Source organism: Coturnix japonica, chromosome 5 (assembly GCF_054131305.1).
Source record: "Coturnix japonica strain WE chromosome 5, WE-NBRP24, whole genome shotgun sequence".
Taxonomy (NCBI): Eukaryota; Metazoa; Chordata; class Aves; order Galliformes; family Phasianidae; genus Coturnix; species Coturnix japonica.
The window spans coordinates 5,622,391-5,637,412 of NC_140667.1; the positions used below are offsets into that span (position 1 = coordinate 5,622,391).

At 41.4% G+C, this 15,022-nt stretch overlaps 2 protein-coding genes across 4 annotated transcripts in view; one reads left to right on the forward strand and one right to left on the reverse strand.

Moving 5' to 3' along the window:
• CSTF3 (cleavage stimulation factor subunit 3) overlaps nucleotides 1-1,424 on the forward strand; it is a 35,235-nt gene extending 33,811 nt beyond the window's left edge. For both annotated transcript variants that reach the window (XM_015863475.3, XM_085549915.1), the window contains one exon: nucleotides 716-1,424. In XM_015863475.3, coding sequence (XP_015718961.2) covers nucleotides 716-918 — 203 coding nt within the window. In that variant the 3' untranslated portion in view covers nucleotides 919-1,424. The remainder of the gene's footprint in view (nucleotides 1-715) is intronic.
• Nucleotides 1,425-14,877, reverse strand: TCP11L1 (t-complex 11 like 1). 2 transcript variants are annotated; one of them, XM_085549921.1, is made up of 10 exons: nucleotides 14,779-14,877; nucleotides 12,974-13,136; nucleotides 10,669-10,797; nucleotides 9,346-9,466; nucleotides 8,579-8,799; nucleotides 7,419-7,555; nucleotides 6,906-7,102; nucleotides 5,835-6,016; nucleotides 5,007-5,179; nucleotides 1,425-4,808 (listed from the first exon to the last, which is right to left on the reverse strand). In XM_085549921.1, the coding sequence occupies exons 3-10, from the start codon at nucleotides 10,764-10,766 to the stop codon at nucleotides 4,573-4,575; spliced, it is 1,365 nt and encodes a 454-aa protein (XP_085406047.1). In that variant the 5' UTR covers nucleotides 10,767-10,797; nucleotides 12,974-13,136; nucleotides 14,779-14,877; the 3' UTR covers nucleotides 1,425-4,572. The 2 variants fall into 2 exon arrangements, with proteins under 2 accessions (XP_085406047.1, XP_015718959.2); XM_015863473.3 differs by having other exon boundaries at nucleotides 10,669-10,801.
• Nucleotides 14,878-15,022: the final 145 nt, after the last annotated feature.

The window sequence follows — 15,022 nt, forward strand, 5'->3', positions numbered from 1 at the left end:
AGCAAACTTAATCAGAGTAAATTCCAAGTCTTTGGTCATCTGAATTTGTGCCTTGGTAAATGTAACTCTGCCTGCACACTGTAGCAGTGCTTAAGAGCAATTCAAGAACCATGTTTTCATAGCTCCTACAACGAAGGTAAAGTTCTGACACGTAAAAAGGGGACAGCTCTGTACCCTGAGCTTCTATGGGAGATGATTCATATGGCGCTTTTCATTCCCCTGCTGGTTGAAGAAGCAAATGATCAAAGAGGATCTGCTTTCTGTTAGAGGGAAAATAAATCACCTGCTTAAATTATACATGGTATTTTTGAAGTTTTTTCTGTTCTTAAGCAGAAACTGGCATGCTGTGCATACTTGCTGATGAGTCATGTACTAGGGATCCTGTTGCCCCAATAGATCTTACTATTTTATTAAGCTTGCAAGCTGACCTCAGTACATGGATATGGAGGTCTCAAGCTGATGCAGCAGCGTTCATTTCATAAGTAGCGCAAGTTTTAGATAGTTGAGATTCAATTCTTAACATTTGCAGAACGGTGCAAGCAAGCATCTTATCTTCCTAAAAGCTCCAGAGTGACTCTGTCTATCTGTCTTGGTGTCCCTGTTGGCATGCTTATTGATTCTTATTCCAAAAGCACGCCTGCAATTGTACTCAGCTTTGCTGAAACAGTTTTCTAATTGGGGAATTTGGTTTGACAAATCTAATCTCTTTCTCAAGCTGTCGATGAAGCTGTACGGATAATTACTGGAGGCCTACCTGAAATAGCCGTGGAAGGCAATGGACCTGTGGAAAACAACGCTATGCTCAATAAGGCTGTCAAGAGATCTAACGAGGATTCTGATGACGATGAGGAGAAAGGTTCAGTAGTTCCCCCTGTACACGACATTTACAGAGCACGACAACAAAAGAGAATCCGGTGAAACAAGCTTGGAGTTGTACTGTGACAAAGACTTGCGTTGAGTTTGTCAGTCTCTTAAACGTTAACGCATTTAAAAGGGACAGCTGCAAAGAAACAAACAAAAAAAAAAGTCTTGAAAATGGTTTTGTTACTGTGGTGCCTCTCTTCTATATGGTTCTCGACCCAAAAAACAGCCAGAACAATCTCAGAATGTGCTCTGAACAAAGCTGGGGTTTCCAAACCGAAAGCGCAAGATGTCTAAGTGCGTTTTGTTGGAGGGTGTTCACATCCACCACTTGAAATCTTGTGGGTTTTCAGCAGTTTTATTTTAAAAACTGGATGGCTTATAATTGTGAAGCATTTTGTAATTCACATTTTCTGGAAGACAGTTGTTTTCAGTTTGTCCATGTAGTGTCCTGCCTTACTGGTCATTTTTATTTATGGCAGAATGTATGGAATCTGTTTTATAGTTGAAAATTGGGGGGAAAAAACCCAACATTCCTTTAAAATAAAAGGATATCGATAGCATCGTGCCTCATTCTACTTTTATTCAAACACAACAAAGTACTTTTTAACTATTACTCAGCAACTCTGAAAGCAACGTTACCAAGAATTAGAACCATCACAGGAAATTGATCAGAGCGTACATACAGGAATTAGCTTTCAGTTTTTCTAGAGGAAACAGTATTACCTTTACTTTGAATTCCATGACTGTTTAAAGAAGACACCCGTGTAAGACAGACTCGTTACAGGTCTGTAATGTTGGCTGGCCACGAATACTGGCTCCTGCAGTCTGTTCCTGGACACCTGCGTCAGTCGTCCACTTACTAATGTACAAAGCTAAATGTTAATATATTAGCTACTGAGGTTAACTGGTTATTTTCAAAGAAGCTAACGAAAACAAAAAAGCCATATGAACTTTTGAAGCTGCTAGTTTATATATGTACTTGAGATTTTAACTTGTCATTGACTATTCAGGACTGTGCTCTCCTGAGACGGTAAGAAGGCCTATGATGAACAGGGAATTAAGGTATTCAGACAAGCTGAAGGACATTCCCAGCACCAGCAGTAGAGATAACTGTAGGTCGTTGCTCCTATCTACCAGACTAAAAAGATGGAAGAACATGTGTGTACCCATATAAATACTGACACAGAGCTAAGGAATGGCAGCCTTATCAATCCTAGCATTTCTCTTTTGCTTTGTCACTTAATTACACCTGCCTTCTGATTGTAAAGACAGTGCAGAGAAACTATTTGTCAGCAACAACCATTTAAAAATGACCAGGGAAAAATCACTAGTGTGATTTTTTAGATCTTTTCCTGTTGCCAGGCCTACAAAAGCTTAAAGAAACTGAGGTACTCCAGGTTTCCAGTGTGTAACCTCCAAAGGCCACACGAGGTAACCACCTCATGCCACAGCAAGCTGGAGTTGGCAGTCACGGACTGGGAGCACTCAAGTAAGTACCACTTTATCTGTCCATAACTCAGTCCCACTCATTCTACCGTACTTTTCATACTCTGTTCCTCCCCCCCATCCCTGAGACCTAACAACACCAACAGCTTCTCCTATGCTTGGGTTGGAGGCCTTTAAAAGCAGCCTCTAGGGAATAGTAAAGTGTAAAATAGCAGCAGCAATTTCTAAACTTCAGCAACTCTCAGTTACAAAAAGGAAAGCAGGTTTTTCTGTTTCATATTGTTTTTTTAAACTGCAGACATAATGTTTTGGGTAGCCCCTTTCTTACCCAGACTACTGGGTTAATTTTTTGGAGCTGCGGAGCTGTATTTCAAGATGGATTCTCTACTAATAACAGAGTACTGTACGTAGATGCAGAAACCTTGAAGACCTCTGTAGTATCCTTTGACCATATCAAAAACCCACTCTGCTTTTTGCTGGCTACCAACCTACTCCTTTTTAAGTTACCAGGGACACATGCAAAGACAGCCATCCATGCTGCTATCTGAGTAAACTCAGCTAAGGGAAAAGTATTCACCTGTCTGAGCTGTGAACTCTTACTATGGAGTTCTGTTCATTTTTTTCCCTTGGGAAAAGCAGGCTTGTAATGAATGAGAAAAAAGCAATCATATGATAGTTGCACAGGGTAATACAGAACGAAAGCTCATGTTTAACCCACCTGCCTCCAAACTCAAAGCAGGTGTGTCCCTGCTGACATTTAAAAGCATCAACACTGATAATCAAGCTCTTTCTTCTAGATGGGCTGTTGGTTGACTAATTGATTAATAAAATAAACCTGGATGTCAGCAATAAAAGGGCCATTTATTCATTTTACATAACCGGTTTTGGTGGTTTTTTTTTTAGAGAAGACAATATTTTGCTTTGGATACAGTGTAGCGTTTGGGACACTTAGTGTTTATAATGATGAACTTGGTTTTCACAGCCTCATTCTGTTTTGGTTACTGTAACGCAGCACTGCCCTTGGGAACTACAGGAAAACTTGAACTGCACTTACCTCCTAGCTGAGCTTAAAACTGCAATAAGGCTGTAAGACCACTGAGCTCTTCTGCGAACACTCATCTACACAACACGTAACTAATGAAATTCAACACCTTAAACATTTAAGGTTTTAAGATCACCTGTGTAATGTAAAAAAGAAAAACCTTCTATTGAAAATATTCCTTGTGTATTCAAACTATTACTCAATAATGCACCTCCCACCATGCCTTAAATTCACTTACACTTCTGATAGTGCTCTGCACTTCCTGGATATCTTTGAAGACGATTGAAAAACGCAGCTATCTCAAGTTATAGTTGTTTAAAAAAAAATCAAGTAGAAGTTTTGGCCTAAAGTTTAACACACTTAAAATCCTTCTGTAAATGACACGGATTTATTTCAAAATTACTATTTCACACAAAAAGGAGTAAACTACTAACAAAAAAAAAAGGTAAGAAACGCCACTTTTATCAAAACATTTCAGCTCTGCCTTTCTGAAGTCTTTACAGGAGATAAATACAGCTGCAATCTATAAGATTGCCACCTTGTTAAGTACTGTACAAAGCAGAGGACAGTTACCCAATAACCAGAAAATCTGCTACAAAAATAGATTGTGTTTTTTGTAACATCTGCAGGTAAACAGCAAAAAAATGCTATTAAAAATGCAGAAAAATGTTGAAAGAAAAAACCTAGTAACCTACCACACTAACCATAATGTTACAGTAAAGTGCTGTTTGGCTTCGTTTTTTGCCTGTTAAAGTTTCTCTTACATGGAGTCTTAGCTCACTTAAGTCTTTAAAGTAAGAACTTTTTAAAGCCACATTGCCCCTGCAGGGAAAGACCACTGCTAACCTGCTGTGTGTGGATGAACAGAACTGAACTTGTGAGAAATGAGAATGAAAAGCCCTAAAATGAGCTTAAAAACAAAGTTTGGTTGTTCAACTTTTCCTATGTCGCACCTGCCTGGGAATCTAAAAATTGCAGCCAGAGAGAACTACCACAACACTCCCTCACCAAAGTTGCATACTTACATTGAAAATGTATCTCTTTTTCACCATTTATCTCAGAACCCCTATTGCAATTCATGTGTTTTCCTCATCGATCAGCACTAGTGATTTAAAAGGAAATAGTGTTTACATGGAGAGCTGTTTTCCTAGACAATTATCGGTGCAATTTTTCAAAACAGCTGACAAAATTAATACTGCACTGGTACACACAAATTGTGTTCACAATTCTTCTGGCTTCCCTTCATCTTGGGGTTCTTCCTTAGTCAGTATTTTGTCAAGAACAGCATCGTAGTAGGGACTGAAGACCATCCTGTTGTAGTTGACAAGACGAACGTACTTGACAGCGATCTCTTCCAGCTCTCTCTGAATAGGGCCTAATCCTCCAGGAACAGTGGGTGCTGCTTTCTGGTGACTGGATGCAAGAGAATTCTCCAGAAACTTCTGAATTCGAGAATCTGGAAAAAATTAGACCAAGAGTTTGTTTTCAGAAGAGACAGGCAGCTTAAAAAGATTCTAATCTCATATGAAACACAGAGCATAACAAACGTGCTTGAAATAAATTAAAATAGAAACCGTGCATGATGTGCCACTAACAGCTTTATAAATAGAGACGCTTTGTCATGTGAGAACAGAGTACTTTTGTCAAAGCATACCTATGAGTTTACAGATGGTGTTATCAGGGTTGGCCACTGCTTGGATCTGTCCTTTCAGCACAGTCTCTCTCTCAGCTGTGAACGGTGCGAAGCCATGCTGGGAAAGGCAGCTGTTCACTTCGGCACACACCTTCTCACCAATGGTAGCCAAAGACTCCTTCAGGTTAAAGGAGCTATGGAATGGGGAGTAGAGCATTACTTAGCTACTGGAGTTGTTCACTTTATCCCCATCTTTTGAAAATCAAGTATCCAATTACATTTGTCTTATTTATCAAACGTAATGGAAGAAAAGTAATCCAGATCACGCAAAAAATAATGTATTTTATATACATGAAAATCATGTTGAGACGTAACTCAAAGAGATGGGAGAGCATTAAAAAAATCTCCAGCCTGTGCAAACGATACAAGTATGAGCTGATTTTCAATCTACAGACATCTCAGAGTAACATAAAGAACAACTGTCAACCCACAGCGCGTACAGCAACCTTAATCTGTGGGCAGGTAATTGGTGCCACTCTCAGTCTCGATGGAGCCCAGCCAAAACTGTGAGCAGAATTTGCTCCTTGTACACACACAGCTCTAACCTGGCATCACAAGTAACATGATTTAAAAACAAACAATAAGCATGCCATATTAAAAAGAACATAGTGAAAAAAGCTGGCTCTATACCAGTAAGGTGAATAAAAACTGTCAGCCTTGGCTAATCAGAAGCTCCCACCACTCCCTCCACGTATTCCAGTCCATAGCCAGAATGAGGCTGAAAATGATTATTTAGCAGTCATCATGGAACTACTGCTGACCATGTGAACAGTGTTACTCGGTACTCACGGAAGATGCATTCCTGTCAGCAGCACCTTGACAATGGTTTTGATTTGCTCAGCAAATCCAGGCACATCGATGAGAGCTGCGCCTGCTGCATTGAACGTGACCAAAAGGACAGTCCCAGCCACAAGGAGCTGCTCCAGTTCCAGCTGTATTTCCTGAAAGCGGCTCTGGTCCATGAGCACTGTCTGCAAAGAACAGGAGAGGCAGCACAGGGTGAGACCAGACTCAAACACTTCTGAGAAAGCTGCAAGAAATTCATCAATGAACCATTACCAAATGACTTCCTCAGGAAAGGAAGAGCACTGCTGACATTACAGATGTTCAAAATGAAGGGGGCCTGACAAGAGGAGTGGTGTATTCTCACACAGCTGTTACATTCATTCTCAAGAAAAATGAAAGTTTAGATAGTCCCTATGTTCAAGCCTACAACTACTGAGTTTATATTGCGAGCAAGTTTTAACCTGTCAAATCTGAAAACTCATATTTTTAAGGAACATTACGTGTTGAATAGTTTGAACTGGAGTGTCTCCATAAACCTCTCAAATGGATTTGAAGGAATACAAAGATGATAAACTTGTCTGCCTTGTTGTTTCTATAAACATGTTGCAAAGAAAAGCCCCCATATGGACAACAAGCTGTTTATTTTTTCCCATCATGAGTTCCTGGCCCTTCTGCTCCAAGAAAAGACACACAATCTCAGGAAATACCACATTCCACTGAATAACAGCCACCTTGACTTTCTCTCTGACGATGTGAAACTGACACAATAGCCCAGATTCTAATGGGTGCTGGAAAGATTTTGAACCAAAATCTCAAAATCTAAATCCTACAGCACAAAGGGGAACAGTTGAATGAGGATAAAGCACCAAAGAGCTGACTTCTATATCAGAGTTTGGAAACCACAGTAAATGCTGGACCGTCCTTTGAGGAACAGCTACCAGAACCACAATTTCAATATTCAGTAACTAATTGAAACGTGGTCATTTACCTTAAACACTTCCTTCCCCCTCCTTTCCCTTCAAGTGAAAAGTAGCAGAACAAGCACAGAAATCAATTTTCCTGTTAAACACTTACTTCTGGGAAAGGCCTGTTTGTGTGATCCCACTTCAGCAGCTTCAGATATGCGTGATTCTGCACAGCCACGGAGCACAATGCAGGAGCTCCTCCAGCAGCACCAACAGCACTGCTGGGGGGAGGTAACTTTTTATATCTCAGCTTTGTGAGATCATCTGCTGCTTCTTGCAACCAGTCTGTGACAAGGTCTAAGGCATCTGTAGGAGATAAAAAGGGTTGTTAAGGAAATTCCTTTTCAAAGTTATTTTTTCTGTCATTAATTTCCAGATAAAGCCATTACTTACTATTCCTAGTTACCCACAATACTGTATATTGATATGCATGTTATTTACTGCATTATGAAGAACATCTAAAACATCTAAAACAGCTACAGTTTTGGGGCACAAGCTGTCATTTAGCATATGAATTACATAGAAATTAATGTTAAATCTGATTTATTTGTAGGATGTACAAGCAAAGACACACCATTTACTGAGAGGTCAGGGGGGAAAAAAGAAAGGAACAAAGTCATACTTGGCTGTTTCTCAAGAAACTCCTGAAACTTCTTTCTTTCATATTCAGCAGACTGCTGCATTAACTTTGGCCTAATACTACTGACAGCGAAGTTTGCCATATCCATTTTCATTAGGTCTAATACAGAGAAAATGGCTCTAAACAAACAAACAGAAAAAGTTATTCAAGGCTGCAGAAGTTTAAGAGGTCATACGTACAAGATTTATTGCAGATTGCCTAAGGAAAGAGCAAAAACATGCATGGAAAACATTAACAAGATGCTTAGTTTAAGAGACAGAAAAAGTAGCTTGAGCATGCACACACATGCATGTACATCTCCCAAATACAACATAAATCTTGTTCTCCTGAAGAAATGTCTCCACAGGATTAACTTTACTAGCTCCATAGGTCCTATTCCCCAAGTTTTACAACATCATAAGCAGACAAAAAGGCACCTGAGTTTCCAAGCTTGCATACTATCTGTTCGCTGCCTATATAGCCAACCTCAGTAGGAAGTGAATAATTAAACCTGAGGAATACAAAACCAAACCCCCTTAATTTCAAAGCAAGCTACTTCCTGCTGGCAGTGTTTCTGCCAAGTCAAAGCTTAACTCTTGGAGGGTTATCAAATTAGAAAACAAGATTAATAAGATTTCCTCAATCTATCGGGAGCTCAAGCTATTCAGCTGAGAACATGATGACAAAGCAGATACCTCTGTGCTCCTAAGTCTAACATGTGCACTCCTGGTAGGACTAAAAGCATATTATATTGGGGTGAGACAGAGCATAAACTGAGGAGAAAGTAAGAACTAGCTAAAGTACAGTAATATGTATCCCTTATTCCCACAACTGCTTTCACTTCCCCTCCTGCTGTTTATAATAAATCCTGATACAAACTGACCGCTCACCAGTTATCTGATAGTTTACATACATCTGGCACTTAGAAAATATCCTTCGGTAACATGCTGGAGCCAGACAAACACAATTCACCCAAACAGGAAGGGTCCTTGTTAAAAACTCCTGGCACATCTCTCCCTGTCACACCCATATGACCAGCTCTCTCTGTGTAGCTCTTTCATTTCTATGAATCAGGTTGCCCCAATGGAAACACCCCCCACACCATCTCTCTCTAAAATTATTTAAAGGACTCTCAGTATGACTAGTAAGTACCACTTCAGTACCTGAAGAGAGGAACTATTTCATGTATATCTTTGAGTTTCTTGATTTCTTCATCTCGAGCCGGAGCACAAAGGGTCCCCATCATTCCAATAACAAATTCTACCAACTTAGCAATGTCCAGAGCCCCATTTTCAGCCTCCTGTTTTATCAAATCCAGATCAAGAACTTCCATAATCTGGTTTCTTAATCTTGTATGAGCGGGCAATAAAAAAGACAGAAGATTCTGAAACAGAAAGTTTTAAACAGTGTATTAGTTCTCAGCACCAAACGCTGCAGGGATCAAAGCAGTCAGTGAACCACTTCTCATTTAAACTAACTGCCATCTGAAAACAGAATCGCATTTTTCTGAACAAGGCCATAGAGCCATTTGTCAACTCCAAATTCAAATGTCTCCCTTCATTCTTTGTGACATGAAATGAAGTGGTAAGTGCTTTGTAGCACTGATCATACTTCAGACTATTGCACTTGGCTTTGTCAACCCAGTGTTGGGACATCTCAGTGATCCCATAACCAACGTGACTGTCATAGCATAGAGGAAGCCTGGAATTATGAAACCCACTTTGATTCATTTTACATGCTTTCCCATTTGTTTGTACCTTCAAATTGCTCTCCTCAGCTTATACAATTTACTTATGTGCAGAGAAAATTAGGCAGTAATGAAGATCAAGAGCTTCCCTTATGAGCAACCGAACTTCTAACTCCTCTTGTCCATTCCCATCAACACATCCATAAAATTTCACTAATTTACTTTGGTAGCATGTGACCTTACCTCTTTAATTTCTCCCAGTAGTTTAATTGCGTGGTCATATGTCGGTGGATCTTCCTTCAGCTGAGCTTCCAGACAATCCCAGAAAGCTTTGTGCACAATCTCTCGTACTTTTTTTTCCAAGCTGTGGGTAAATAAGACCAGTTAAAAACAAGTATATAAGTCTTTGCATCACCACGTGCAGATACATGCAGCTCCTGAAGAACAGCATGCAAGAATGTGAAGATAATGTAATCATGACTATTTGAGGACCGACAGAAGAAAACTATCATTTTGTCACTCACGCAAGATGAAATAGGCAAAGGATTTGACATGGCTCATACCCTAATAAAGTATTACATGCAAGCAAAGAAGGCTATCAATTAAAATCATTGAAATATACATATATATGGAATAATAATTTTTAAAAAAAGATAAAAATTATACCTCATCTTCAAAAGAACAGTATTAACATTCCTTTGACTAAGCAAAATTCATTAAGGAAACATAACAGAAATGAAGCAGCTTCTGTGACACGAAAGCTTTTGCGCTTCAACACATAAATACGGCCATTACTCTGAGTTAAGGGCTCAGTTCAGTTTGTATAAACAATAAATAAATTCCAACTGCTTTCTCCTCAAACAACTTCTCTACTCATACATTCAGGCTGCGGGAGACTCCAAACTACACATAAACACAAACAAGCCATTAATCCAAGGAAGATTCCACAGTGCCTCTTCAGCCAAAACCTTCACTAAACAGAGGGACCTTGTACTAGGAGCAGTGCTGGCAGATCACTGAGCTCAGGCACTCTTAGTAAGATGATCTCTGCAATATATCTGTTTCTCTGATCAGGGGAAGAGATGCAAATCTGACACCGTGCTGAACAACTGCTGCCACTGTTCAGAATCTGTGAGCAAAAGCAACCAAATTATTGAAGTTCTTCTTCAATAGGGGTTGCTTCTCTCCCCCTCACCACCTCCCTTTTTAAGGTGTAGAGAAGAACACACTGAAAGAAGAAAATTTGTCTAAAATTCTTCTCCCCTGAAGAATGTTGAGATAAATTTCATGGTTCTGAGGCAAAGCAGAAAACTTACACATCATCACTGCCCATTTTCAAGCGAGAAAACCATAAGGAACAAAAGCAGACACTCAATTCACTTTTCAAATGAACACATTTCTGAGAGAACAGAACTGCATGCTTACCTTCTTGTGCTTCTTCCTAAACCTTCCCTAGCAGGCACTGTCAGGCAGAACTAGCTGGAGCATTTATTTCATCCACTAGAGTTATTCTAAAGCTATACAAACGAGGATTTATTTCATACACCTATTTGGTAACAATCTTACCTGTGTTCAGGTAACTCAGCTGGTTTGATCTGGAAGTCTCCATTCACAACAATTTCGTGTGCTAGTGCCATGTTGGTTACTCCCTTAGCTGTTTCCATTAACTCTTCCACTGACACAGGCCGAGGAGGGCTAGCTGCAACATACATTAAACTGTCAGACAGCTACCGAGTGGAGAAGAGCCTGCTCATAACAACTATATGAAGAAACAAACAAGAAGCCAACCCTCCCGCAGAATATTTATTTAGAATTGTTTAACTTCATCTTTTTCTGTACCATAGGAAGGGATGATAAAAAGACTAGCATTGTCACTGCAGCATTCCTCTAATGATTGGGTAGACATTACCATTTCAATTTCATGCTTTTCAAGGAAGTGACTTTATTTCTAAAGCAGCCAGCAAACAAGCCACCATTGATGTTAAGCAGTAATTATTCCCACTACTTTCAATGTGACTGGCACTTCTCCAGACTCCTCTTTTTCCCCCAGGAGGTCACCATCCAAGTGACAGAAGATGTCAAGGCCTTAACACTGATACCAACAACTTCTACCTACAGCAGGCATTGGGACTGATGGACAAGCAGCTTCAAACTGGACCCTGGAGGACGCAGCTGAGCAGAAGGAAGCATCACACCTGAAAAAAACAGGCCAGCTTCCATGAGGTAGGAAACAAAGGAAGCGGCCAATTCTAGCATAGCCTGGAAAGTCAAAAGGGAGACAGTGACACTGACAAAGGAGAAGGTTAAATTACTGGTGTCCTCGGGTGAGGCAGGCATGAACAGCAAGGTTTATCTCTGCTCCTCCAGAAAACGCATAGCTGAACAGAAGGGGGAACCGCCTCTACAGAGCTGCTGTAGTTGATTGCTTCCTCTCTCTGTAATTCATTCACTTCAACTGCAGTACAAGCATAGGAGCAATGTATTAATTCCCAGCATGAAAGAAACAAAACAGGCTGGGTTTACTGGGATGGTCTAGAAAAACCAGTACGGCTGCCTCATTTGACAATCCAGTTTGATTGGAATTAAACTAGTAATGCACAAAAGGTCCTTCAAAACTAACTGTCCTTCACTCGTCTGCCTTTCAAAGCTGTTCCAAGTACATACAGCACAGTTCCAAGAATACACGCAGTGATCTAATTTTTCATTACCATCTCACTCTTTTCACGCAGCACTCTCAAACCCAGATTTCCTCCTGCCTGGAGGTATATCTTGTACAGTGTCTCTGGGAACACAGCAAGAATTGATATCCAGAGAAGAACCAGCAGCACAGTGAGCTTACAGCTAAATGAGTGCGCTCCTGTCCAGCTGCCAAATGACTTCACTCCGTAGACGCACTCAAAGCTAAGAGACTCTTTCATTTACCAAAGAATGCTCTTAAATCATGTTACTTCATTCTTGTATTATGTCTGCTCCCTTCTGAGAGAGAAGGGCTTGAGACCAATGAGAGCAAGACAAGGCAATGCATTTCACTTTCACATGTGCATAGTCTTTCTCTATAGAGTTCATCTCCTATGTGTAATATGACACTAAGAAAAACATTAAGCTCAAGTAATAATGAACACTATTGCAATAAGAAAAAACCACACAAAAACACAACAAATAAAATGTTACATCCTGGCACTCCCCCGACAGAAACCTGGGGCTGGTTATGTGAGAGATTCCGTTTCCTTGATCTCTATCTCTGGAACCAAAAAAAAAAACCTTCCCCTTCATTTCATCTATAGATTTGCCAGAATTAATGAGAGATCTTGCATCCAGCTCCTGATGTTAAAAGCAGAATGACAAAGAAAAACACGCCCCAGGAATAAACCTGGAGTGCGACAGTCCTGAAATCTCCTTGTCAGTGGAAGTGATATTAGGATTAAAAATACAACCTTCCACCTGTGTCTGGCTGGGTAAGAGGGAATAAAATGACAGGGCATGATTTTGGTGGTGACAGCCCTCCCTGCCCTCTGGCAGAAACAGAGGCTGCAACAATCCAGAAGGTCTGGCTGATAATGTAGACAGCAGCATCAGTTTGGTTGCAATATTCTGGAGCAGTGCTTATCCTTTGTGTGAGTGCAGTCACAGAAAGCTCTAAGACACACGTGGCTCAGAACAACGTGGTTATTGTGAGCAGTTAAAACTAAATGGAGAAAAGAGGATGTGTTACAAGCAGCTTCAAAGCAAATGATCAGGAGTTGTCTAATATTTCATTACAAAACAGTCAAACTTACACAGAATACTATAAAACCCCATTATCATTATCAACTCCACTGCAGAAGACATAGAATTGGACTTGTTTTATTTAACAAAGGGCAATTTTGCTTACACTTTGTTGTGTCATCTCTATGTGAACCTGGAACACTCTGTCGTATTCTCTTCCTGACAGACTGCTCTGAGTTGTCCCAGCTCTCTTGATCATCCTCCAAAGCACTCAAATCTTCTTCGCTTGAATGCGGCTTATGGGGATCCTGAGACATTTTCACTTGTTTCTTCCCAGAAATAAAAAAAAAAGTTAAAAAAGGCAATGAATAAGCATTTTATAACGTGGCTGAGCGAGAAAACATCTTCAGTTCTCTCAATTGAGGAAAAAAACTGAGAATAAAAGAAATGTTATGAGGAATTATATGATGTCATTGCCATCATGGCAGGGGACCTGGACTAAATGACTCACTTCCCATCTCACACAGAAAGAGATGCTTTCAGCACAGCTACTGTTTACTTGATCTGTATTCCAAGTGAGTTCTGAAAAACACTTCCCCTGCCTTACCTGCCACATAAAGATGTAATAGAAAAATATACTGAGAAACACCTTCTAAGCAGCATTACAAACATGCTTTGCAAAAAGGTTATGACCAACAAGGTATTTCCCTACCATATAGGGGCGGTAAAGCATTCTGAACACAACATCCTCCTGCACTGAGACCTGGTCCAACAGATTAGAACTTAAACACCCCCACTCCACACCACCCAAATGAATTACAAAGCTGAAAAAGAACGAGGGACCGCTTTCCAAATATGAAAGAAACAAGCTCCCAACAAGAGATGCAGCTTCCAAAGGCACCTCACAGCTACTAGAAGAAAAACACTTAGCAGAGTCAAGGACTACATAGAAGAGGATGCAACACGCACATATACAAGCAGTCACACAGGAATATGAAACACACAGATTTTATCTCCATGCAACTGCTGTAATAACTAAGCCTGCTCCATCAGTGCTTCAATTGAGTGCACCAATGTGATTCTACAAGGCAGCCAGAAGACTTGGCATTTAAAAACTGTTTTCCTTCTACAGCAATGACTCAGGATCATCATCTGGCGAGGTGCACAAGACACACAGCAACACTTGTCTACAGCGATGCATGAGTTTTATTTTAGACAAGAAAGCAGAGCACGTAGGATAAATCTACACAAGAAATGTAAGGCATTGTTAGACACATCGACTTCACAGCAATGCACAACCTGTCCCTGTGCTTTATCCTCACAAGGCACAGAAATGCTGTAATGTAACGAAGCAGCTGGGAGTTAATTGTGAGCTGAGGGTTCCACAGGTGACAGGCAGGCTGTGGCACCAGCCAGCCCTGCTTCCACCATGCAGGCTACACTTTATATATAGCACCTTCCAGTCCAAATGCCAACAGTTTCATTTAAATAGTCAGAAAACCAACTGAGCCCCGTTCTGGCTGTGGAGAGCAGGCGGGAGGCTCCCACAGCCGCAGGCCTGCTCTCATCAGGCCCCACTTGTTGGCTCAGTGTTCAGCTGCCGGCCGTTAGAGCAGGAGCGCTGCCATTGTTCTCCACAGCGCATCCAGAACAAACCCAATTTCCACAGCGTAAATAAATAAATAAGGCCGACAACGCCTGTTCCAGAAACACGGCCGTCGCCTTTCATCTCACACAAACAGCTCCAAGATCACAACCCCATTCTCGGCAGCTTCCTCTAATCTAACAACAAGGCAAAGCCCGAGGCACGAACCAACACCTACAGCAGGTTCCACCCGGCCCCACAGCTCCGCGTTCACCCCGCGGCCCAGCGCGGCCCAGCGCCGTCCCTCCCTCCTTCCCCCGGGCTCGCAGCCCCGTTTCCCCTCCCGATGCAGCTCCCTCCTCCCCGATCCCTGCTGCTTTCCTTACCGGCTCACACCGATCCCTCAGTACAGCCGCCACAGCGCAGGGGCGGGCCGGGCCTCCGGCAGCCGCTCGCCCTACGGCCGCGGCCCGCCCCGGTGCCCTGAGCCTCGCCCCGCCCCTCGCTGTGCTGGCGGCTGTTCCCTCCCCGTGTCCGCAGGTGTAATCCCTGACATCGTGGAACAGCAGCTAAGGCAGCTCTTAGCACCAGCACAAAGATAGGCAAGGAAACCATAAAGTACTGATCAAA